An 18,607-nucleotide genomic window follows, 5' to 3' on the forward strand; every position below is an offset into this window, starting at 1 on the left:
AAGTTCCAAATTATCTAATAAATGCCCTGCATTTTTGGCCATGAGAAGGAGAGATGATAAGTGCAGTGAGGGATTCTGGAGAAGAGGGTCTGCCGGGGAGCCCCCACATGTGCCAATCCATGAAGGGTATTCCCAAGTGGTGAAATAAAACCCATGCTGCACAGGCTCAGAGGCATGCTTGCATCAATCCCATATCTCAGGGATGAATGTAGACACTGAAAACAGGTGCTGGGGCAGAACCATGTCTCTGGTCATTCGGGAAAACTCTCTTGAAGCCAAATGCTTGCAACAACAACCCCCCCCCACTTAACAGAAGAACAGCTCTACAGGCCCCCCCCTTCCCAGCCCAATGTCCAGGGCAGCTTGCAGGCAGGTCCAGTGCTACCATAGAGGCCACTCAGGCGGCTGCCTAGAGCACCAAGCTAAGAGGGGTGCCGGGCACAGCGCAGCACTCACACGCATTGGCTGTGAGCTGGCCCGAGGATTCAGCTGGGCCTGGGTGGGCGAGATGGCGCCCCGTGCCCACCCAGCCGAAGCGAAGCCAGGGGCGCTGGGGTGGGGGTGGGGGCGGGGGCGGCTCCACATTCAGACTTCTGCAACGCGCCTGGAAGAGAGAGAGAGAGAATGTATGGGGTCTTTGAGTGAATGCATATGTTCCCGCTTGTGTTTGGAGTGAGTGATGCTGAGTGTGTGTGTGCACACGTGTGTGAGTTGGGGGGGATGACTTGGAGGTGATATTCCTATTAAATAATGCATTTTAAACCCATAGATGTTCCTTTCCAATTTGTTTGCTATAATTGGCATGGCATATTTCTTGCACTTTAAAATAAATTTAGCAATTTCAAGTTTGGGGCTTCTTATGTTTTCCAGGAAACATAAAAATCAAAGTTGGCAATTTTTGGGTGTGTGTGTGTGTGTGTGTGTGTGTGTGTGTGTGAGAAAGTAGCTCACCTTGCCTAGGGCGCAAAAGAGTCCGGCCCCGGCCCTGCCCTCTTCCCAGCCCAATGTCCTGGGCAGCTTGCAGGCGGGGCACTATGGGGAACCCCAACCCCGCCCTCCAGCCTAGTGGTCCAGGAAAGGGGCGCGCCCGTGCCGCTGGAGAGGGAGGCCCGCGTTGCGCGGCGGCCCCGGCAAGCCTCCCGGCCGGCCGCCCCGGGCCCCTGCTAGAGCCCTGCCGGGCGCGACGCGTGCGGTGGCGCGCCCCAGCCAACTCTGGGAAGGGCTTCCCCGCCCCCGGAGACCCGGTTGCGTCACGGTGGAAATTCGCGGACTTCGCCTGTCGAAGGGCGCGGGGCCGCTGACGCCGCGGCCCGGCCTCCGCCCCCACCGGGGAAGGGATAAAGCTCGAGGGCGCGCCGGCCGGGGAGGAGGAAGACCTGAGCTCGCTGCAGGCAGCCACCGGCCCCGGAAGAAAGCCGCCGCCGCCGCACCCTCGCGCTGCCTGCCTGCCTGCCTGCCTGCCTGCCAGCCGCCTTCTCTGGCGCCCCGCTCCGTGCGCTCCGTCGAGTCCTGCAGCGCGGCGTTCCACCGATCGAGGATGGCCAGCGGGAGCGCCCAGCAGACTGAGCGCGTCTTTCTGCTCCTGAGTAAGTAAGCGCGCCCCCGCCGCCGCCGCCGCCGCCGCCGCCCCACTCGCTTGCGGGTTTGCTTCTGCTCCGGGGCTGCGCTGTCCAGCAGAGCGGGCAAGCCAGGAGGCCTTTCCCAGGCAGCCGAGAGATGCTGGCCGTCGGGGTAACCTGGCTGTGCCGCTGGCTGGCCTTCCTTCAGTGTCAGTGGGGCTGTGAATCCGCTCTGGTTTTCAATCAAACCCTGTCAGAACACTAAAGGAGCTAGTCAAAATGCTGAAGCCAACACTCCCCCCCCCCACACACACAATGGGTTTAGCACCTTGGATCGCTGCTTTAGAATCCCAGCTGGTTCTGACTGATGCAGAACCAGCAGACGCAGAGCCCCACTGACATCAGAGCCACCAGCCTCTGCTGCCTGCCCTTGAGAGGGAGATTTGGCCTGAACCAGGACCCAGGCGGGAAGCTGCAAGTCCCGGCTTGCTTGCCGGCTTGCTTTCCACCCTGCAGTCACCTGTCACTGGTTTCCCAGGGTGGCAGGCAACAACTGCCTCTTTTCTGGCCCAGATCTGCTCTGCCTTTGACCGCTGGAAACCAGCCGGTGTCAACCGGGCAGAGCCAAGGCGCTTTCCACCCTCTGCTCCATAATGTGCCTGGATTTCCCCTGGTCTTGAATTGTAATGGACTTCAGTCTCAGTTCTGGGCTCAGGTGTCCATTTGACAAGCTGGGTTGGTAAAGACAGCGGGCAGCTCCTAAGCGTGCTCACTCGGCCACTGAGTCCAACAAAACCCATACCAATTAAGCATGCATAGTTGGAATATGCCCAGTGGATCTGCTCCCGAAGTAAGAAAGAGGGTGGCAAGACCATCATAGGATGTAGCTGACAGTTGTCCTGAGGATGATGGGACAGAAAATTTCATCAGGACACGGGACAGAAAAATCAGGAGTGGCAGACACTCCAACACTGACCCAGAGAACTGGGTTTTGCAGCTGCTGGCCAATGGCCACATCTATGTGCAGAGAAAGGACAGCCCCACATGGCATACATTGTAAGGGTCTAGTCTGGAGGTGGCCAGGGAGGGTGTAACTGTGGCAAAATCTGCTATAACTAGATAGGGTTGCAGGCAGCATAGCAAGCCCAAGTCACCCTCCCCAGCATTCCTGACCATTGGCTATGCTGGCTGGGGCTAATGGGAGTTGAAGTCCGAAACATCCGGAGAGCACCAGGTTGGGGAAGTCTGGCCTAACTGATACAAAACACTCTTATCCAGTGCTGCTGCCTGCGTTTCCACTGATAGTGCCGACATTAACGTCCGCTGACATTTGAGCATTTGCTCCGGCTTGTTTTTGTTTTAAAAATCACATTTGCTGAGGTTACGCAGAACCACGGAATTGCTCCCACTGGAATTCACCAGCTCAAAGTTTCAGGATCTTTGGTTGCTTTTATTTATTTATTTATTTATTTATTATTATTAATTACATTTCTATACTGCCCAATAGCCAGAGCTCTCTGGGAGAATCACAAAATTTAAAAACATTCAAAGTATAAAACAACAGTGTAAAACCATAATATAAAATACAATATAAAAGCTCAACCAGATAAAAACAGCAGCAATGCAAAATTACAAATTTAAAACACCAAGTTAAAATTTATTTATAGACTGTTAAAATGCTGGGAGAATAAAAAGGTCTTCACCTGGCATCTAAAAGCTTATAATGTAGATGCCAAGCGAACCTCCTTAGGGAGCTCATTCCACAGCCGGGGTGCCACAGCAGAGAAGTATAACTTTGTAATAGTTATTGTACAGTTAAGGACTGACCCCTGAGTGTGAAGTTTGTGTGAGCAGAAAGACGCCGGGTAGCGTATGTTTCCTATGAATCAAATGGTGAAACGTTTTTGCCTTGCATATGTGATTCTCTAGCTAATGAATTCACAATCTCTTCTCTGGAAGAAGAACAAATTTGGCCTCAGCTGAAGTTTCAGGCAATTAATTCCAAAATCTGTCTCTACTTGCAGTGACAGCTATGAAGCCTGCCGATTTGGTTAAGCATGACTGCACGTGAGCAATGCACTTGTACAGTTCCCATTCATTTCAACAGGGCTTGCACGGGAGAAGCTCCTGCTGTTTTGGGCCCGTAATTATTACTCCAGACGAGCCATAAGCCTGTCATTTGGAATTACAGCATGTATCTGGAAGGGGTGCTTGTTCATTGCCAGGGCCCCTTGGAGTTCCTGAAAATGTCTCTGTACTCTGTATAGATCGAGAGACTGAAAGAACTGGGCATGTTTCGCCTGGAGAAGAGAAGATTGAGGGGAGACATGAGAGCACTCTTCAAATACTTCAAAGGTTGTCACACAGAGGAGGGCCAGGATCTCTTCTCGATCCTCCCAAAGTGCAGGACACGGAAGCCAGATTCCAGCTGGACATCAGGAAAAACTTCCTGACTGTTAGAGCAGTACGACAATGGAATCAGTTACCTAGGGAGGTGGTGGGCTCTCCTACACTAGAAGCATTCAAGAGGCAACTGGACAACCATCTGTCAGGGATGCTTTAGGGTGGATTCCTGCATTGAGCAGGGGGTTGGACTCGATGGCCTTGTAGGCCCCTTCCAACTCTGCTATTCTATGGTTCTATGATTCTATGATAATACACCTATCCAGGTAGGATTCCTGTCAGTGAGGCCCAGGGCACCTCATGGCCTGCTTGCCATGTAGAGCAGACTTTCGCTCACCACAGTGCCCCTAATTGTAATGAGGGGTGTGTATGTGTGTCTTTTCCCCATAGAAGTAACCATTCTCTAATATGCGAGAAAGTAAAAGGGTGCTCTGCAGGCCACCACTGAGAGGTGCTTTAAACCTGCTCCCATCTATTTAAGAATCAATCAGCCTCCCTCTTCTTCCATGGTCATGCTAAAATGGTGGAAACTGGCTTCTATATAAATATGTTCCCAATGTTTACCTGCAGCAGCAACTTAGCTGACAGATTTTATTGTTGTGTGCGATGTTGTTTTTATGGAAGTTCAAGCCCAGCTTCAAAATAATATAAATGGTCCTACCGGAAGTTGCCTGGACATGTCAGAAATAGGTTCGTTAATTGAGTTGTTAAATGGCCCAGGAGTTGCCTTGTCACTCACCCTCTGCCTAGTGATTCTGAGCTTTTCTCAAGGAAACTCAGCAACTCGGCTGCACCTCCTAATTACAGGGCAGGTGTTTCTTCACCTGCCAAGCCTATTTCAACAGGAGCTGCTCAGTTTCTGTTTTTTTTTACGCCAAGCCAGGTAATTCCCCCCCCACACCTTCTATTCCAGCCATTATACAACATTCTAACACATGAAATGTAGGCAGGAGGGGAGGGGACCCTTGATGATACCGTTTGGGTGCAATGCTCATGTTGCACAGTGTGCAGTTACTGGGAATATTTTTGGCACATCTTATGGCCATGTGTAACTTTAAAGGAATTTGGGTCATCCTGCTTGGCATATGTTGGGAGAACGTTGCTTTCATTGTTTACTCATGCAACAAGCTCTCTTGGGCAAGAGAGTTCCTGGTCTATTGAGTTCTATTGGCTGGCTGCAATTCCCACTATAATACGTCTCTCTGAATGCCACACGCCACAAAACTAAGAAGTGGAAGAAAGTGGGTTCATCATCCCTCCTTCTCATTGTTATCCCAGCCACATGCACTAGTTTGACAATGAGAATGCAGAAAGGTGGGCCAGCTCTTTTTCACTCCTGAGTTTTGCAAAGTGTGGCATTTCCCTCACCACACCACCCCTGTCATCCTTGGCAGTTACTCTAGAGCAATCATATCAACTACTCAACTGTATATGGAGATGATCTATCTCAAATATAGGCCCCATACATGTCCAAACATTGGTAAGGAACGAACACCAGTGGTGCATCTTATTCATAGATCCTTCTATAGTACAGTATAGTACTATACTATACTATACTAGATTCTGTACAGAATCTAGTATAGATTCTGTACCATAGAAGGATGAACAATGAATAGAACGATGAATGTGGGGTCAACAGGTGAGGGCTGTAAAAGTAGCACAGAGGGACATCCCCATCTGACCAACAGAGGGGATTATAATTTACGTATAAGTGGGGCTAGCAGCAAAATGTTGCACTGTGGAGTGCACTGTTCAGCCAGCCAGCCCCTCTTCCACGCTACTCTATTCTGTCACACACCCACACCCACTAGTTTTTCACACATACCCCAAGAGAGATTCAGCATTCTGTGCAGAGTCGGTCCTCATTAATTGTTTTTGGTTCTTTTCATTTTTTGCCCCCTTTGGTGTTTCCCCCCTAAAGATTGCTTGTACATCTGCGAACTTTGGGGTTCTATGGAGCATGCAAATACCTCCCTCATGCTTTTCAAGGCCCCCATTTTGCATGCAATCCTGTCAGCACCCAGAAGCTGAGTTTCCTATTGGGAGGAGTAATATATTCAGTTATTCTCTTTAGTATGTGGCCAGGCTTGGTTATGGACAGAATACACTCTGTGCTTCTATGTTGTTCTGGGTTGGCATATTGAAACCTTGGTTGAGCTAGTGTCTTATCCACAAACATGCCAACTTCTCAAGGAATCAAGAGGTTGGCAATGAAAAGTCATCGCCTGGGACTGAAACCTCGCATAGGCCCATAGAAGGAGGAGCTGTATCTTGCAGGATATGCATTGGAAATGTGACTGAGAGGACATATTAAAACCCAGGGGACCAAGGAATAGAAAATCCAGACAGGGAGGGACCACGTGAGCAGTGGAGTGAGATGCAGGAACCTGAGGGAAGAGCAGATGGAAGAGACAGAGGCCTGAGGAAAGAGAGTGTGGACAAAGGCAAACAATGAGTATGGGGTCACCAGGTGAGGGCTGTAAGAGTAGCACAGAAGGGAGGCAGCTGTGTCCTGGCAATCCTAAGGGAGCCGTTAGATCTAAGAAGCCATGGGACAGGGTTGAATTGCATGTGGGTGAACTAAGCAGCCAATTCTTTGCCTGCAGGCATCTCTCATTTTTGTGGAACCCCTGCCCAGGGGCAGTCTTGACTTTCGCTGTCATAGAATTTTGACTGAAGTGGAAGGTCTGCAACTGGAATAACGGGCTCAAGTTAAAGGAAGCCAGATTCCAGCTGGACATCAGGAAAAACTTCTTGACTGTTAGAGCAGTACGACAATGGAATCAGTTACCTAGGGAGGTTGTGGGCTCTCCCACACTAGAGGCCTTCAAGAGGCAGCTGGACAACCCTCTGTCAGGGATGCTTTAGGGTGGATTCCTGCATTGAGCAGGGGGTTGGACTCGATGGCCTTGTAGGCCCTTCCAACTCTGCTATTCTATGATTCTATGATTCTATGAACTCCAGATTCCACCATGCACCCCTTTTCGGCAGAGAATTTTTCCTTGACAAAGACACAAATGTGCAACAGTGCTTGCATTCTGGTACAGGTAGCCTACAGAGCAATGCTAACTTTCCTGTAAAGCAGGAATATATCTTGCACTAACATTCCTCTGGCACAGCAATAACAATAACCATAACATTCCAATAAGAGCATAATAAGTATCCACCATCTCCCTTATAAAGGATAAGATAACAGTATTTGTTTAATGACCCGAGTAGCCGTATTAATGCAAATATAGCCCCACCTTCTTCTGTCTTGGCTAATCCATTTGATGCACTTGAGAGCAACGCAAGACATGGGCAGGTTAAACTTCCAAATGCATAATGATTAAAGGGAGGAATGTCCTTTGTACTCCACAACACAGTATCCATAGCCAGGTTCTCCTTTGCCCTCTCATTGTCGTCACTGGGCCATAAGTGAGAAGCAGTGCGGGTTAGGAAAGTAGATTTGATTTAGAGCCAGGAAACGGACAGAGGAGAATGTGGGAAAGGGTTTGCACTGAATTCAGTCTGCACTGTATTTGCAAATGCAAATTGACAACTGCACTGACAACTGTTGGGGCCCGTGAGACATACCATATACCACTTTTAAACCACTTTCATAGTGCTATATCCTATTTGGTGTAGATCTGGCCTGTGTTTTTCTTTACTGCTCGCCCAGGAACAAAGGAAGTTGCCTTATACTAAGTCAAGCCATTGGTTCATCTAGCCCAGCATTGCCAACGTTGACTGGCAGGATCCTCTACAGGCATTTCAGACAGGAGTGCTTCCTAGCCCTTCCTGGAGATGCTGGGGATTGAATATGGGACCTTCTCCCTGCAAAGCCGATGCTCTAGCACTGAGCTAACATAGAATCATAGAATAGCAGAGTTGGAAGGGGCCTACAAGGCCATCAACTCCAACCCCCTGCTCAAGGCAGGAATCCACCCTAAAGCGTCCCTGACAGATGGTGGTCCAGCTGCCTCTTGAAGGCCTCTAGGGTGGGTGAGCCCACACATGCCCCTCTGCATATCCACCTGCAGCTCCAGCATCCCTCAAGGTTCCAGCATGGCCCCTTTTGTGATGTTTACATCAGGATAAAAATCAGGGCGCTCCATCCTTCCACAGGCTGGTTCAGCGGCTGATGTCTGAGGCGTCAAGCGATGTCTCGCATGTGTGGTCAGCCCACGACAGGTCAAACCCCACAGATAGAACTGCCATAGATACGTACAGATTGTTTCAAAGACAAAATGCTTTTCAGTCGATTCAGCTCACATACGTTCATCCGCTAGCCATAATGTACAGAGAGCGCAAGTGATGTGCAAACCAGGTCCATATTGAAAGGACTTTTCCATACAGCATTCACTTGCAAGGGTACCCAGTTTGTTGCTTGTAGTAATTAACTTCCACAAAAGCTGTTATTGGTATTGTGTGGTGTCTATTTTATGCAGTTGCTGGGTGGCGGCTTGTATTGTGTTAGCAAAAGCATCCAGCTGCCGTCATTCTTTCCAGCAGTGATCTGGGTTCACCGAAAACGTGGAAGATCCCTTTTAAGTTAATAACAAGAGTTGCTGCTGCTTTTGTTTGAGTTTTCAATCTCCATGTGATCTTTCTGTTAAATTTCTAAGACTTTTGATGACCATGGCAGTATAGGACCACAGTTCAAATAATATTTAATACATATCATGTACAATCTTTTAAGAATACAAGTAAGCTTTTTATTTCAAAATACATCATTGACAGACATATAAGGTTTTCTTTCACATGAATATAGTAGACTTATCACATTACATGAACCAATATGACATACTTTTTTTCCCCCACTGTGGCTTTTAATGGAATTGATGTGTAAATTCCTAGACTGGATTCAAGATGGCTCTACAGACGTGTAAAGCATTCCATTGGAGTTGATTTGTTGTAGATCTATTCTCAAAACTTTACTTTGCTCCTTCCACTGAGGATCCTATCTCTAGAGGAGTCTAGATTCACTTTAAAATAGGGTTTTCCGATCTATGTTTTGATTTGTGGATTTATTCTGGGATAATAAAGAAAGCTCAGACAGTGGCGACAAGAGAGAGGACCTTCTCAGTGGTGCGCCCCCTGCCCTGACTTGGAATGAGCTCCTCACTGAGGCCCACCTGCCGCCGACACTGTCATCTTTTCGGCGCCAGGTAAAGATCACCCTCTGTTCCCAGACATTTAATGGCATATGATGAGGTATATATGTCTGCTGTTTTAAATCAGGTCTACGAGGGAAAACATTGTTCGTTTAAATTGTTTTTAGCTGTTTACATTGCTTTAATTTTTCTATGTTAAAACTTTTATATTATTTTTATTATGTTGTATTTTGTATTTTCACGAGTTGTTGTAAATCGCACAGAGAGCTTCAGCTCTGGAGCAGTATAGAAATAATAATAATAATAATAATAATAATAATAATAATAACAACAACAACAACAACAACAACAACAACAAGGCAGTCACTACATTCCAGTACCATAATTCCCATTAAACTTATGGTCATATTGAAATGAATGATGTGTGGTTCTCAGAGATCAGTGGTATTTCAGACTTTACGTGGCAAGGGTGTCTGCTGCTTAAAGGACCTATGTATCCGCAGCAAACAAGTATGAAGTGAAAATACACGGTTGTAAACCTGTGGAAAGGTGATTGGCAGTAGCTGTCTTGGCCATGCCCACTCTGCGACATTTCTGCTTTCCACTTTCATTTCACACACACACACACACACACACACACACACACACAAACTGCAAATAACAAAAGAGTGAGTCAGCTCTCAGTCAGGGCTGGGTGTAGGGTTGGCATTTTGCACGCAGGCAGGAGTGCTATTGGCACAAGTGGAACATCCTGTTGTGCGAACTTTTCCGTTCTGAAACCAGGATGGCATGAGTGCTGTCAGAGTAAAATGATCACATTTTTCATTGCCGGAAAGTATTCAAGAAGCTCCCCCAGCCCAGTGTCTCTGTATTAACTTGGCACATTCTTTCTCTGCAGGCTTGCACCTATTTCAAGCTGTTCTTGGTACAACAGTGACCCCATTATGTGGACCAAATGAAACTGAGAGCTGTACCACTGCTCTGGGTGAGTCTAATTCTCCAGCACTTGCTAAAATATGGAAAACGTTATCAGAATGCCCACAAGTGTCTGTCTCTGCCTGTTTGGCTAAAATGGACTATTATTGGGGTCAGTAAGTATGTGTTCCTTCCTACACTTTACTGTTTTGATGACCTCTTCTCCAGTTTCCCTCCTGTCCCAATTTAGACTGTACGTTCCTTGGGGCAGGGGCTTCTTCTTTTTGGATAAAGTTACTCTGAAATGTGCTGTGCACATTGATGGCCCTATATACTGCATGAGGACATCCCTGGAAGTTCTCCTGAGCTTTAGTGTTCTTGGGCAGTTCCCATTCCTTTCTTCCAACAGGATTTGTTCAGGAAACATTTCAGTTGGATTGTGCCCTAAATAACAGGTGTTCACTATTGTTTAGCCCAGGGGTACAGAATTGTTTTATGGTGGTGGGGGGGCTGAACTGCCCCCCCACTGGGCCCTCTGCATGCTGGATGAAGGACCACCCCCACTGACATCACTGCACTGTCCCCACCTTGCACCGCTCATTTTGCCATCCTCCCTGCTGGGAGAGGCATGGAATTCCGTGCCTCCCTCAACCTAGGGAAAGGGACTTGGCTGGTGCTGGGAAAAGCAGATGTCCATGGGGGAAACCGACACCACACAAATGACTTAGCCAGTTGCAGCTCCGCTGTGGCCTAGATCTAAGCACAGCAGGGATTCCTCCAGGGGATTCCTCCAGCAGGGATCTAAGGAGGCTTCACATCTTCACAGGCAAGATGCAGAACTTCTGTAGACTGGATTAGGCCCTTGAGTCAGAAGGTCCGCATCCCTGGAGGAACCATACCCAAACTGTGAACATCTAGTAGGAACCAAGGCTTGAAATGTGAGAGGCTTTTTTGTTTGTTTGTTAAGTGTTCACATATTCATATTTAATATGCATTTGAAACAAATCCTCTTAGTAAATTAATATGGTTTCCCCCTTTATCTGGTCTTCAGTATCAATAATAATAATAATAATAATAATAATAATAATAATAATGATGATTTTTCAAGATACTATCCTAGAGACTGAGCATCCTAAAACAGTTAACTTTTAAGATTATTCTGTGTTACATTTTGTTTAATATCCCAACCTTCCACCAAGAAGTTCAGGGTAGCACAAATTCTCCCCTTGCCCTGCCCTTGTGTCCAGTAGGTTAGACTGAGATAAACAGAGTAACTGGCCCAAGGTCTACCAGGGAGCCTTTGTGGCTGAGCCTGTGCCTCCCTGGTCCTAATACAACTCTGTCCACTACACCATTCCTGCTTTCTTCCAATTCATGTAGGTAAGAGAAAAGCTCATCCTTAGCTTCAAAACCAAACTGATCCTAAGCAGAGATAAGCAAGTAGTCAATGAGAACATGGGGGAAGCTGCCTGCTCCAGCCATTGGTCCACCTAGGTCCATAAGAGTGCCTGCTCCTCAACCCCCGGCAGTGGCTCTCTTCCAGCGTCCCTCCCCAGCCCTATCTCCCCAGCCCTATCTATTCGGCCCTGGTTAGGCCTCATCTAGAGTATTGCGTCCAGTTCTGGGCTCCACAATTCAAGAAGGACGCAGATAAGCTGGAGCGTGTTCAGAAGAGGGCAACGAGGATGATCAGAGGTCTAGAAACAAAGCCCTATGAAGAGAGACTGAAAGAACTGGGCATGTTTAGCCTGGAGAAGAGAAGATTGAGGGGAGACATGATAGCACTCTTCAAATACTTAAAAGGTTGTCACACAGAGGAGGGCCAGGATCTCTTCTCGATTCTCCCAGAGTGCAGGACACGGAATAACGGGCTCAAGTTAAAGGAAGCCAGATTCCGGCTGGACATCAGGAAAAACTTCCTGACTGTTAGAGCAGTGCGACAGTGGAATCAGTTACCTGGGGAGGTTGTGGGCTCTCCCACACTGGAGGCATTCAAGAGGCAGCTGGACAACCATCTGTCAGGGATGCTTTAGGGTGGATTCCTGCATTGAGCAGGGGGTTGGACTCGATGGCCTTGTAGGCCCCTTCCAACTCTGCTATTCTATGATTCTATGATTCTATGCCAGGGTTTGAACCTCAGGCCTTCAGCATGCAAGGATGTGCTGGACCACTGAGCTATGGTCCTTCCCCAAAGACACTAACACAATTTGACCCTTTCTTTCTTTCTTTTTATTGAAGTTCGAACAGAAAATACCCCTCGTGCGGCTCACGTTTTGTTCAAAAGCTGCAAGGCTGACATGCGAAACTACTGCATGAATGGGGAGTGTCGGTACATCTTGGATTTGAACAAACACTCCTGCAAGTAAGAGAACAGCTGTGGAATGATAAAACAATCCATTTCTTTTTATGGCTATCCAAGTGGGGTGGCCGTCTTTTTTATTGTCACTTCTCCTGCGCCTTAAATGGCAGTCTTGCATGCAGGAATTACAGAGGTGATATTCTTTTCATCTCCATTCCAAGGGAGAGTTCACCTGGGCAGGGGCAAAGTTGGGCCGATGCATTCAAGTTCTGTGCTCATTTTGATCTTTCGCTTCACTGAACGGATACAGACAGACAGTTTACTACGTGGGGAATGTGAGGGAGTTTTCCTCTTTCTTAAATCAGGGTTAGGCAATGTGAGGCCCTCCGAATGTTTCGGCCGGCAACTCCAATCAGCCCTAGGCAGCATAGCCAGTGACGGGGTTGATGGGAGCTGTAGGCCAAAACATCTGGAGGGTGTGGTATTCAACTCTGGCTGCCTTCGAACTCTTCTTCAGTTGCTACTATTGCTCCATCCCTGATTACTCACTGGATCTGTTGCACGCCCCGGGAGGGAGTGTGGGCATGCCCGCGACATCAGGGCGGCGGTGGGGGCAGCGGAGAGCAGATTGTGCAGCCTTGCCAGGGATGCAGCTCGCTCGCTGCCCGGGCCCTGTGCGGTGGGGGAGCCTGGCGAGAGGCACCGGCCCAGCTGCAAACTGTCAGTCCTCGCCTCACAGCAGACGGATGCATTTTCCTGGACGCAGGTCTTGGATTTGTGAGGAAAACATAGCTATTTGTTTTAATTGGACTCCTCTGGAGTAAGGGGGTCCCCAGGGAAAGCTGTTGCAGGGCGCTCTCTATAGTCCTTTCCTTGAGTTTTGGAGATCCGATTCAGCCGATAGTGATATGACTGATAACTCGACTGGTGACTCTCGCTGTCCCACCCCTGCCCCCTTCAGGTTTCTCAGCAGGAAGTGGGTGGGGGGAGAGGAAAGGGAGGATGAGAACGGGGGGGGGCGTACAAGCCTGCCTAGGCCCTGCACGGCGGGAGAGCCTGGCTTCGAGCTGTCAGTCCTTGCCTTGTGGGGGTGGGCTGCTCCTCGTCATGAGGCTCGCGTCTCCGCCGGCTCTGAAAGCCCTTCACCCCCAGTGGCCACTTGGAGTCCCGGAAGAACCGGACTTTAAGTGGTTCTTCTGGGGGAGCTTTTTCAGCCAGAAAAAAGTGCAATCAGGGCAGGACATGGGCGACGTCATTCGACTATACAGTGGCCGTCATGGGAGTCTTTTGCACAGATTGCGCCGTGAAAGCAAGCTATTTAGTAGGTGGGATGAAGCTATATGTCTAACATGTACTCTTTCCCTGTTTCCCCCTTCCAGGTGTCATATGGGCTATTTTGGTTCCCGGTGTGAGCTATCCAATTTAGAAGTTATACAATTGCCCCTGAGCAAGGAATACCTGGCACTGACTATTCTCATGGTTCTGATTTTCTTCATGGCAATTTCAGTTGCAATCTATTTCTACTACAGATGGTAAGCACCACTGCCACCACCCTCTCTGTTTTCATGTTACTCCTCCAGAGTGGTAGTGCAACAGTAGCTCATATAACAGAGCAAGGCTATATTACATTCATAGATTCATTATTAGAGCACTTCACATTATATTTTTAATTGTTCAACACAACAATCATAAAGCTGAATGCAGCAAACCTCTGTATCATATGGGCATACTCCTGAGGGATCTGAGATCGACAGTAGCTCCTTGTGGTGTCTAAGGAAGAAGGAAAGGAACCTCTCGTGCCAGCACTGAGTCATTACTGACTCTTGGAGGGATGCCAGCTTTCGCTGACATTTTCTTGGCAGGCCATATAGCGGGGTGGTTTGCCGTTGCCTTCCCCGGCCATTATTCCCTTTCCCACAGCTAACTGGGTACTCATTTTACCAACCTCGGGAGGATGGAAGGCTGAGTCGACCCGAGCCGGCTGCCTGAAACCAGCTTCCGCTGGGATTGAACTCAGGCCGTGGGGAGAGTTTCAGCTGCAGAAATTGCTGCTTTACCGCTCTGCGCCACACGAGGCTCTTGTCTAAACTCTACTTCAAACCTGGGTTTGTTGCTCTGTAATGCATGCAATGACCCCTCATGGAAACATAACCTATAAGCCTGTGAAGAGTTCTACACTTTTGAAACATGACCAGCTCCAAGGGTGAGATCCAGACTTATGCCTAATTTACACCTACAGCCCTTTCGCAAAGGAGGAGGGATGGTTGCGATGGGTCCCAGATTGCGCAATCAGCACTCACAGGGCACACACACCAATGATGTTTCCTGCAATTAAAGGAGAGCCATTGTGGGAAAACGTGTGCCTCGTTACGGTGGTTCCAAATGTGTATCAGCAGAAGTGGGTGGGACTAGGCAGATGGCTATGAGGCATGGAATTTGTTTTAATAACTCCCAAGAGATGCACACCAGTGCAGACATGCAGCAACGCAAGGGGGGATAGGTACTGTGTCAAGAACGCGCTCCTGCGTAGAGATGTTTGTTAAAAAAAAACACTTAGCAATGAAACACGTCGATGCCCATGCACACGCCCCTGACAGCGGGTTGGCTGTTCGCTGAGCCAGGAGCTCGCACCAAATAGCAACAGTTTCGCGAAGGGGGTGGCACACCAGCTGCAGACTTCGGGATTGTAGCAATAAAGCCAAAAAAACCGTGGCAAAGGCAGTCATCAATATTTCTGAATAACTGAGGGGTCGACCTAAGATAACAGTGGGATGAGCTGTGCAATCTTGTGGCCCCATAGGGATGACTTCGATATTATCGTGGAATAAACTGCTGGTATAGACACAGCCTTAGTCATATTAAACAGTAGACCCATTGAAATCTTAAATTAGACATGACTTACTCCAGTCCCAGTGATTTAAATGGTTCTGCTCTAAGTACGGGTCCAAGCCTAAATGTTCATAAAAACATTGCATCGCTTTGTCCTGAAACACAGCTCCGTCAGCCCTGCCTCTGCTATTGTGTCTTTATCAGCAGCATGACCTGCAGAAAATAATTAGGTGAAATCTTTCCCGGTATGATCATGAAATCATGAAGGCTTCAACTGCTAAATCTGCATGTCAAGTTGATGTTAAAAAGACAGGAGCAAAGTCAGTTTTTAAAAAGTGGTTATCCTAGGTGGAGAGGGTGACTTCATCTCTTTACAGTAGTAATTCTCCCCAAGGATGCTTATGAAATCCTCCCCATTTGCACTTCTTACTAGAAGAATAACACTGTTGGGTGAGTTTGTTTTTTGATATCTGAACTTTTTTCAGATCGTGGTTGCGCAGTTGTGCCCTGTTGTTTCTATGATGCAGCCGACAACTCGCAGCCGCTTTGTGCTATTCCCTGTGAAACTGCACTTTTTCTGTGTGTTGTTTTACCGCAATCCTTTACCTTGCTCTGATGTCAACATGGTCGTTTGTTGTCCATCAGTGGTGGCTTCAGTTTGGATTAACAGATTGGGCATAACTAAGGGTGGATCCCAGTGCAGGGTAGGCATGGGGCCCCGACCAGCCTAGTTATGGTCACCATGGCAATATTTAAGTCTGAAAAATGAAAGTAAGGGCAGTTATGATGAATAATGCATAAATTCAATGAACTATAGCAGTGCTGATGCACTGCTACAGGCTTTGAAAGTTGTGCAGAGTTGCCAGGAAAAGAAATATTTTCATGGTTTTCGGTCCCTCAATATTATCTGCGCGTTATCACCATCTGATGACGGTGCTGCAATTTTTCCTGGCTGAATAACCCGTGTTCACTCCTGCCACATAACCCGATCAATGCCGCTTCGCAGCAGTGATGCCAACAGGGTTTTTTTGGGGGAGGGGGGATCAGTAGGCAAAGCAGCACTGGTATAGATGGCCCCCAGTAAACAAACCCAAAACTACCAACTGCCGCAAACATTGCATGCCCCAATATTATCCAACTTAAACTAGCAGAATGGGACACAGGGCAGAGCCAAAACCACAGAGCAATAACCAAACCGGGGACCCCTCTCACCTGCCTTCCTCCATGGTGCTCTTGTACCAACTTAATGCTTTGAAGGGATACAGTTCAGTGGATAATGTGATGGGTCCCATTGCCTGTAATGTATCTTACATCTTTCTAAAGAAGCTCCTTCTCTCTGCAACCTTCACAGGTATGAGAACAAGAGGCGAAAGCTTGCTGCAAGGCGTAACTATGAAGAGGTTGCTACAGATACTGAAAAAGACCCTGCGCTGCTTCATGTGTGAATTAAGAGACTTCGAGAAACCATTTATTTAATATTAAAACTTATTTTAATAATAATATTTATGTTCAAAGCAAAAGAATTTCAAGACAATGTTGATAAGATTACATGTACAGGTCAAAAAGGCTATTTTTTTATAAATAATATTTGTATTTTATTTTTTATTCTATTTTATTTCTGTGTTAACATTTTGATAAGGTAATGTAGTGATAACTTGCATTCATATGTATGAATGTAATTTTCTCACCTCTTGTACTTGACGCACTGTGAAATACATGCTTTTGTATTTTGTTCACTTGAAGAAATTCTCAGTTCTTGGGGGGGGTTAAATCTTCCTAACCGCTCTAATTCTGTTGCTTTTCCTTAAAACTGGGTGCAGTGAGTAGCGTATCATTAACCTGTGCACTTCAACTAGAACGCTGGATAGATGTAAGGGGACCAAGGTAAGACAACAGAAGGCCAGAGAGGAGAAGATTGTAGTAGTCAAGGTGACAGGGCATAACCAAGGCATTCATGACCAGGGCATGAATAAGAGCTTTTGCTGAACAAGCAGAGAGTCGGATCCTTATTTTTGCATGTCACACAGGAGACAGTGACACGACTTGGACTCAATATGACATATAAAGTGGAGAAGGAGAGCGAGCGAGCGAGCGAGGAGTCAAAGATAAAGCCAAGTTGAACAAGATGGATGGTGGCATTGGCCATTATTAAGTAGATTGTACAAGGAGAGGCTGATGCTAGGGAAAGTGGAAGGCAAAAAGAAGAGGGGCCGACCAAGGGCAAGATGGATGGATGATATCCTGGAGGTGACAGACTCGACCTCGGAGAAGCTAGGGGTGGCGACGGCCAACAGAAAGCTCTGGCGTGGGCTGGTCCATGAAGTCCCGAAGAGTCGGAAGTGACTGAACAAATAAACAACAACACAAGGAGAGAATGGCTTTGGCTTTGGAGAAAGGGTGAAAGGTTTAGGCATATTGTGTTTGAGGCAACGATGAATCACCTAAGTGAAACTATCAGAGAGGCAACTGGAGATGTGGAAGAGGATGGGGAGAAAGTTTGGAAGTAGTGAGGTAGAGCTGGGTGTCATCGATGTACTGAAATCCATAGGATTTGATGAGGTCACCCAGAAACACTGTGTAGAGCACAGAGTCAAGAACAGAGCCCTGAGAGAAACCCATGGAGAGACAGAGGAAGAACTTCCCCTTATAGAAACATTGAAAGAGCAATTAGGCAGAACCATCTGAGGGCAGGATTTCAGAACTCTTGAACGTAATGGGTGTCAAATGGGAGAAAGTGTCCCTTAAGTTACTTAGATACTTTTATATGGTCCATTATATTCATATATGTGATGCAAATTGCAAACTTATTACCTGGGAGAGGGGCCATAAAACTCAGTGGCACTCACTTGGGGTACTTATGTTTAGGATTGTGCTGGCAGTTATTTGTATGGTAGGAGAATTCTTGATTAAATATTATGTAGAACTCCAACCTATATCAATGGAAGATGGTTCAGAGAATCATAGAATCATAGAATAGCAGAGTTGGAAGGGGCCTACAAGGCCATCGAGTCAACCCCCTGCTCAATGCAGGAATCCACCCTAAAGCATCCCCGACAGATGCTTGTCCAGCTGCCTCTTGAAGGCCTCTAGTGTGGGAGAGCCCACAACCTCCCTAGGTAACTGATTCCATTGTCGTACTGCTCTAACAGTACAAAGTTTCTCCTGATGTCCCGCTGGAATCTGGCTTCCTTTAACTTGAGTCCGTTATTCCGTGTCCTGCACTCTGGGAGGATCGAGAAGAGATCCTGGCCCTCCTCTGTGTGACAACCTTTTAAGTAGTTGAAGAGTGCTATCATGCCTCCCCTCAATCTTCTCTTCTCCAGGCGAAACAATTCTTTCAGTCTCTCTTCATAGGGCTTTGTTTCCAGACCCCTGATCATCCTGGTTGCCCTCGTCTGAACATGCTCTTCAATAGAAGAACATTACACCTTAGTTGAAATCCTTTAGTCTCCATAACCAAACACCAGATGGGATGCACCTTGATCCAAGCATTTGTGAATTAAGGA

The 18,607-nt window shown here is 47.4% G+C and overlaps 1 protein-coding gene across 1 annotated transcript; it reads left to right on the top strand.

Annotated features, from left to right (window-relative positions):
- Positions 1-1,537: 1,537 nt before the first annotated feature.
- EREG (epiregulin) lies at positions 1,538-16,733 on the top strand. The gene is made up of 5 exons (XM_063126541.1): positions 1,538-1,590; positions 9,895-10,043; positions 12,212-12,335; positions 13,652-13,804; positions 16,453-16,733. Exons 1-5 carry the CDS (start codon positions 1,538-1,540, stop codon positions 16,544-16,546), a joined length of 573 nt encoding a protein of 190 aa, XP_062982611.1. The 3' UTR covers positions 16,547-16,733.
- Positions 16,734-18,607: the final 1,874 nt, after the last annotated feature.

The sequence above is a fragment of the Elgaria multicarinata genome, chromosome 1, assembly GCF_023053635.1.
Source record: "Elgaria multicarinata webbii isolate HBS135686 ecotype San Diego chromosome 1, rElgMul1.1.pri, whole genome shotgun sequence".
In the NCBI taxonomy this organism is placed as follows: Eukaryota; Metazoa; Chordata; class Lepidosauria; order Squamata; family Anguidae; genus Elgaria; species Elgaria multicarinata.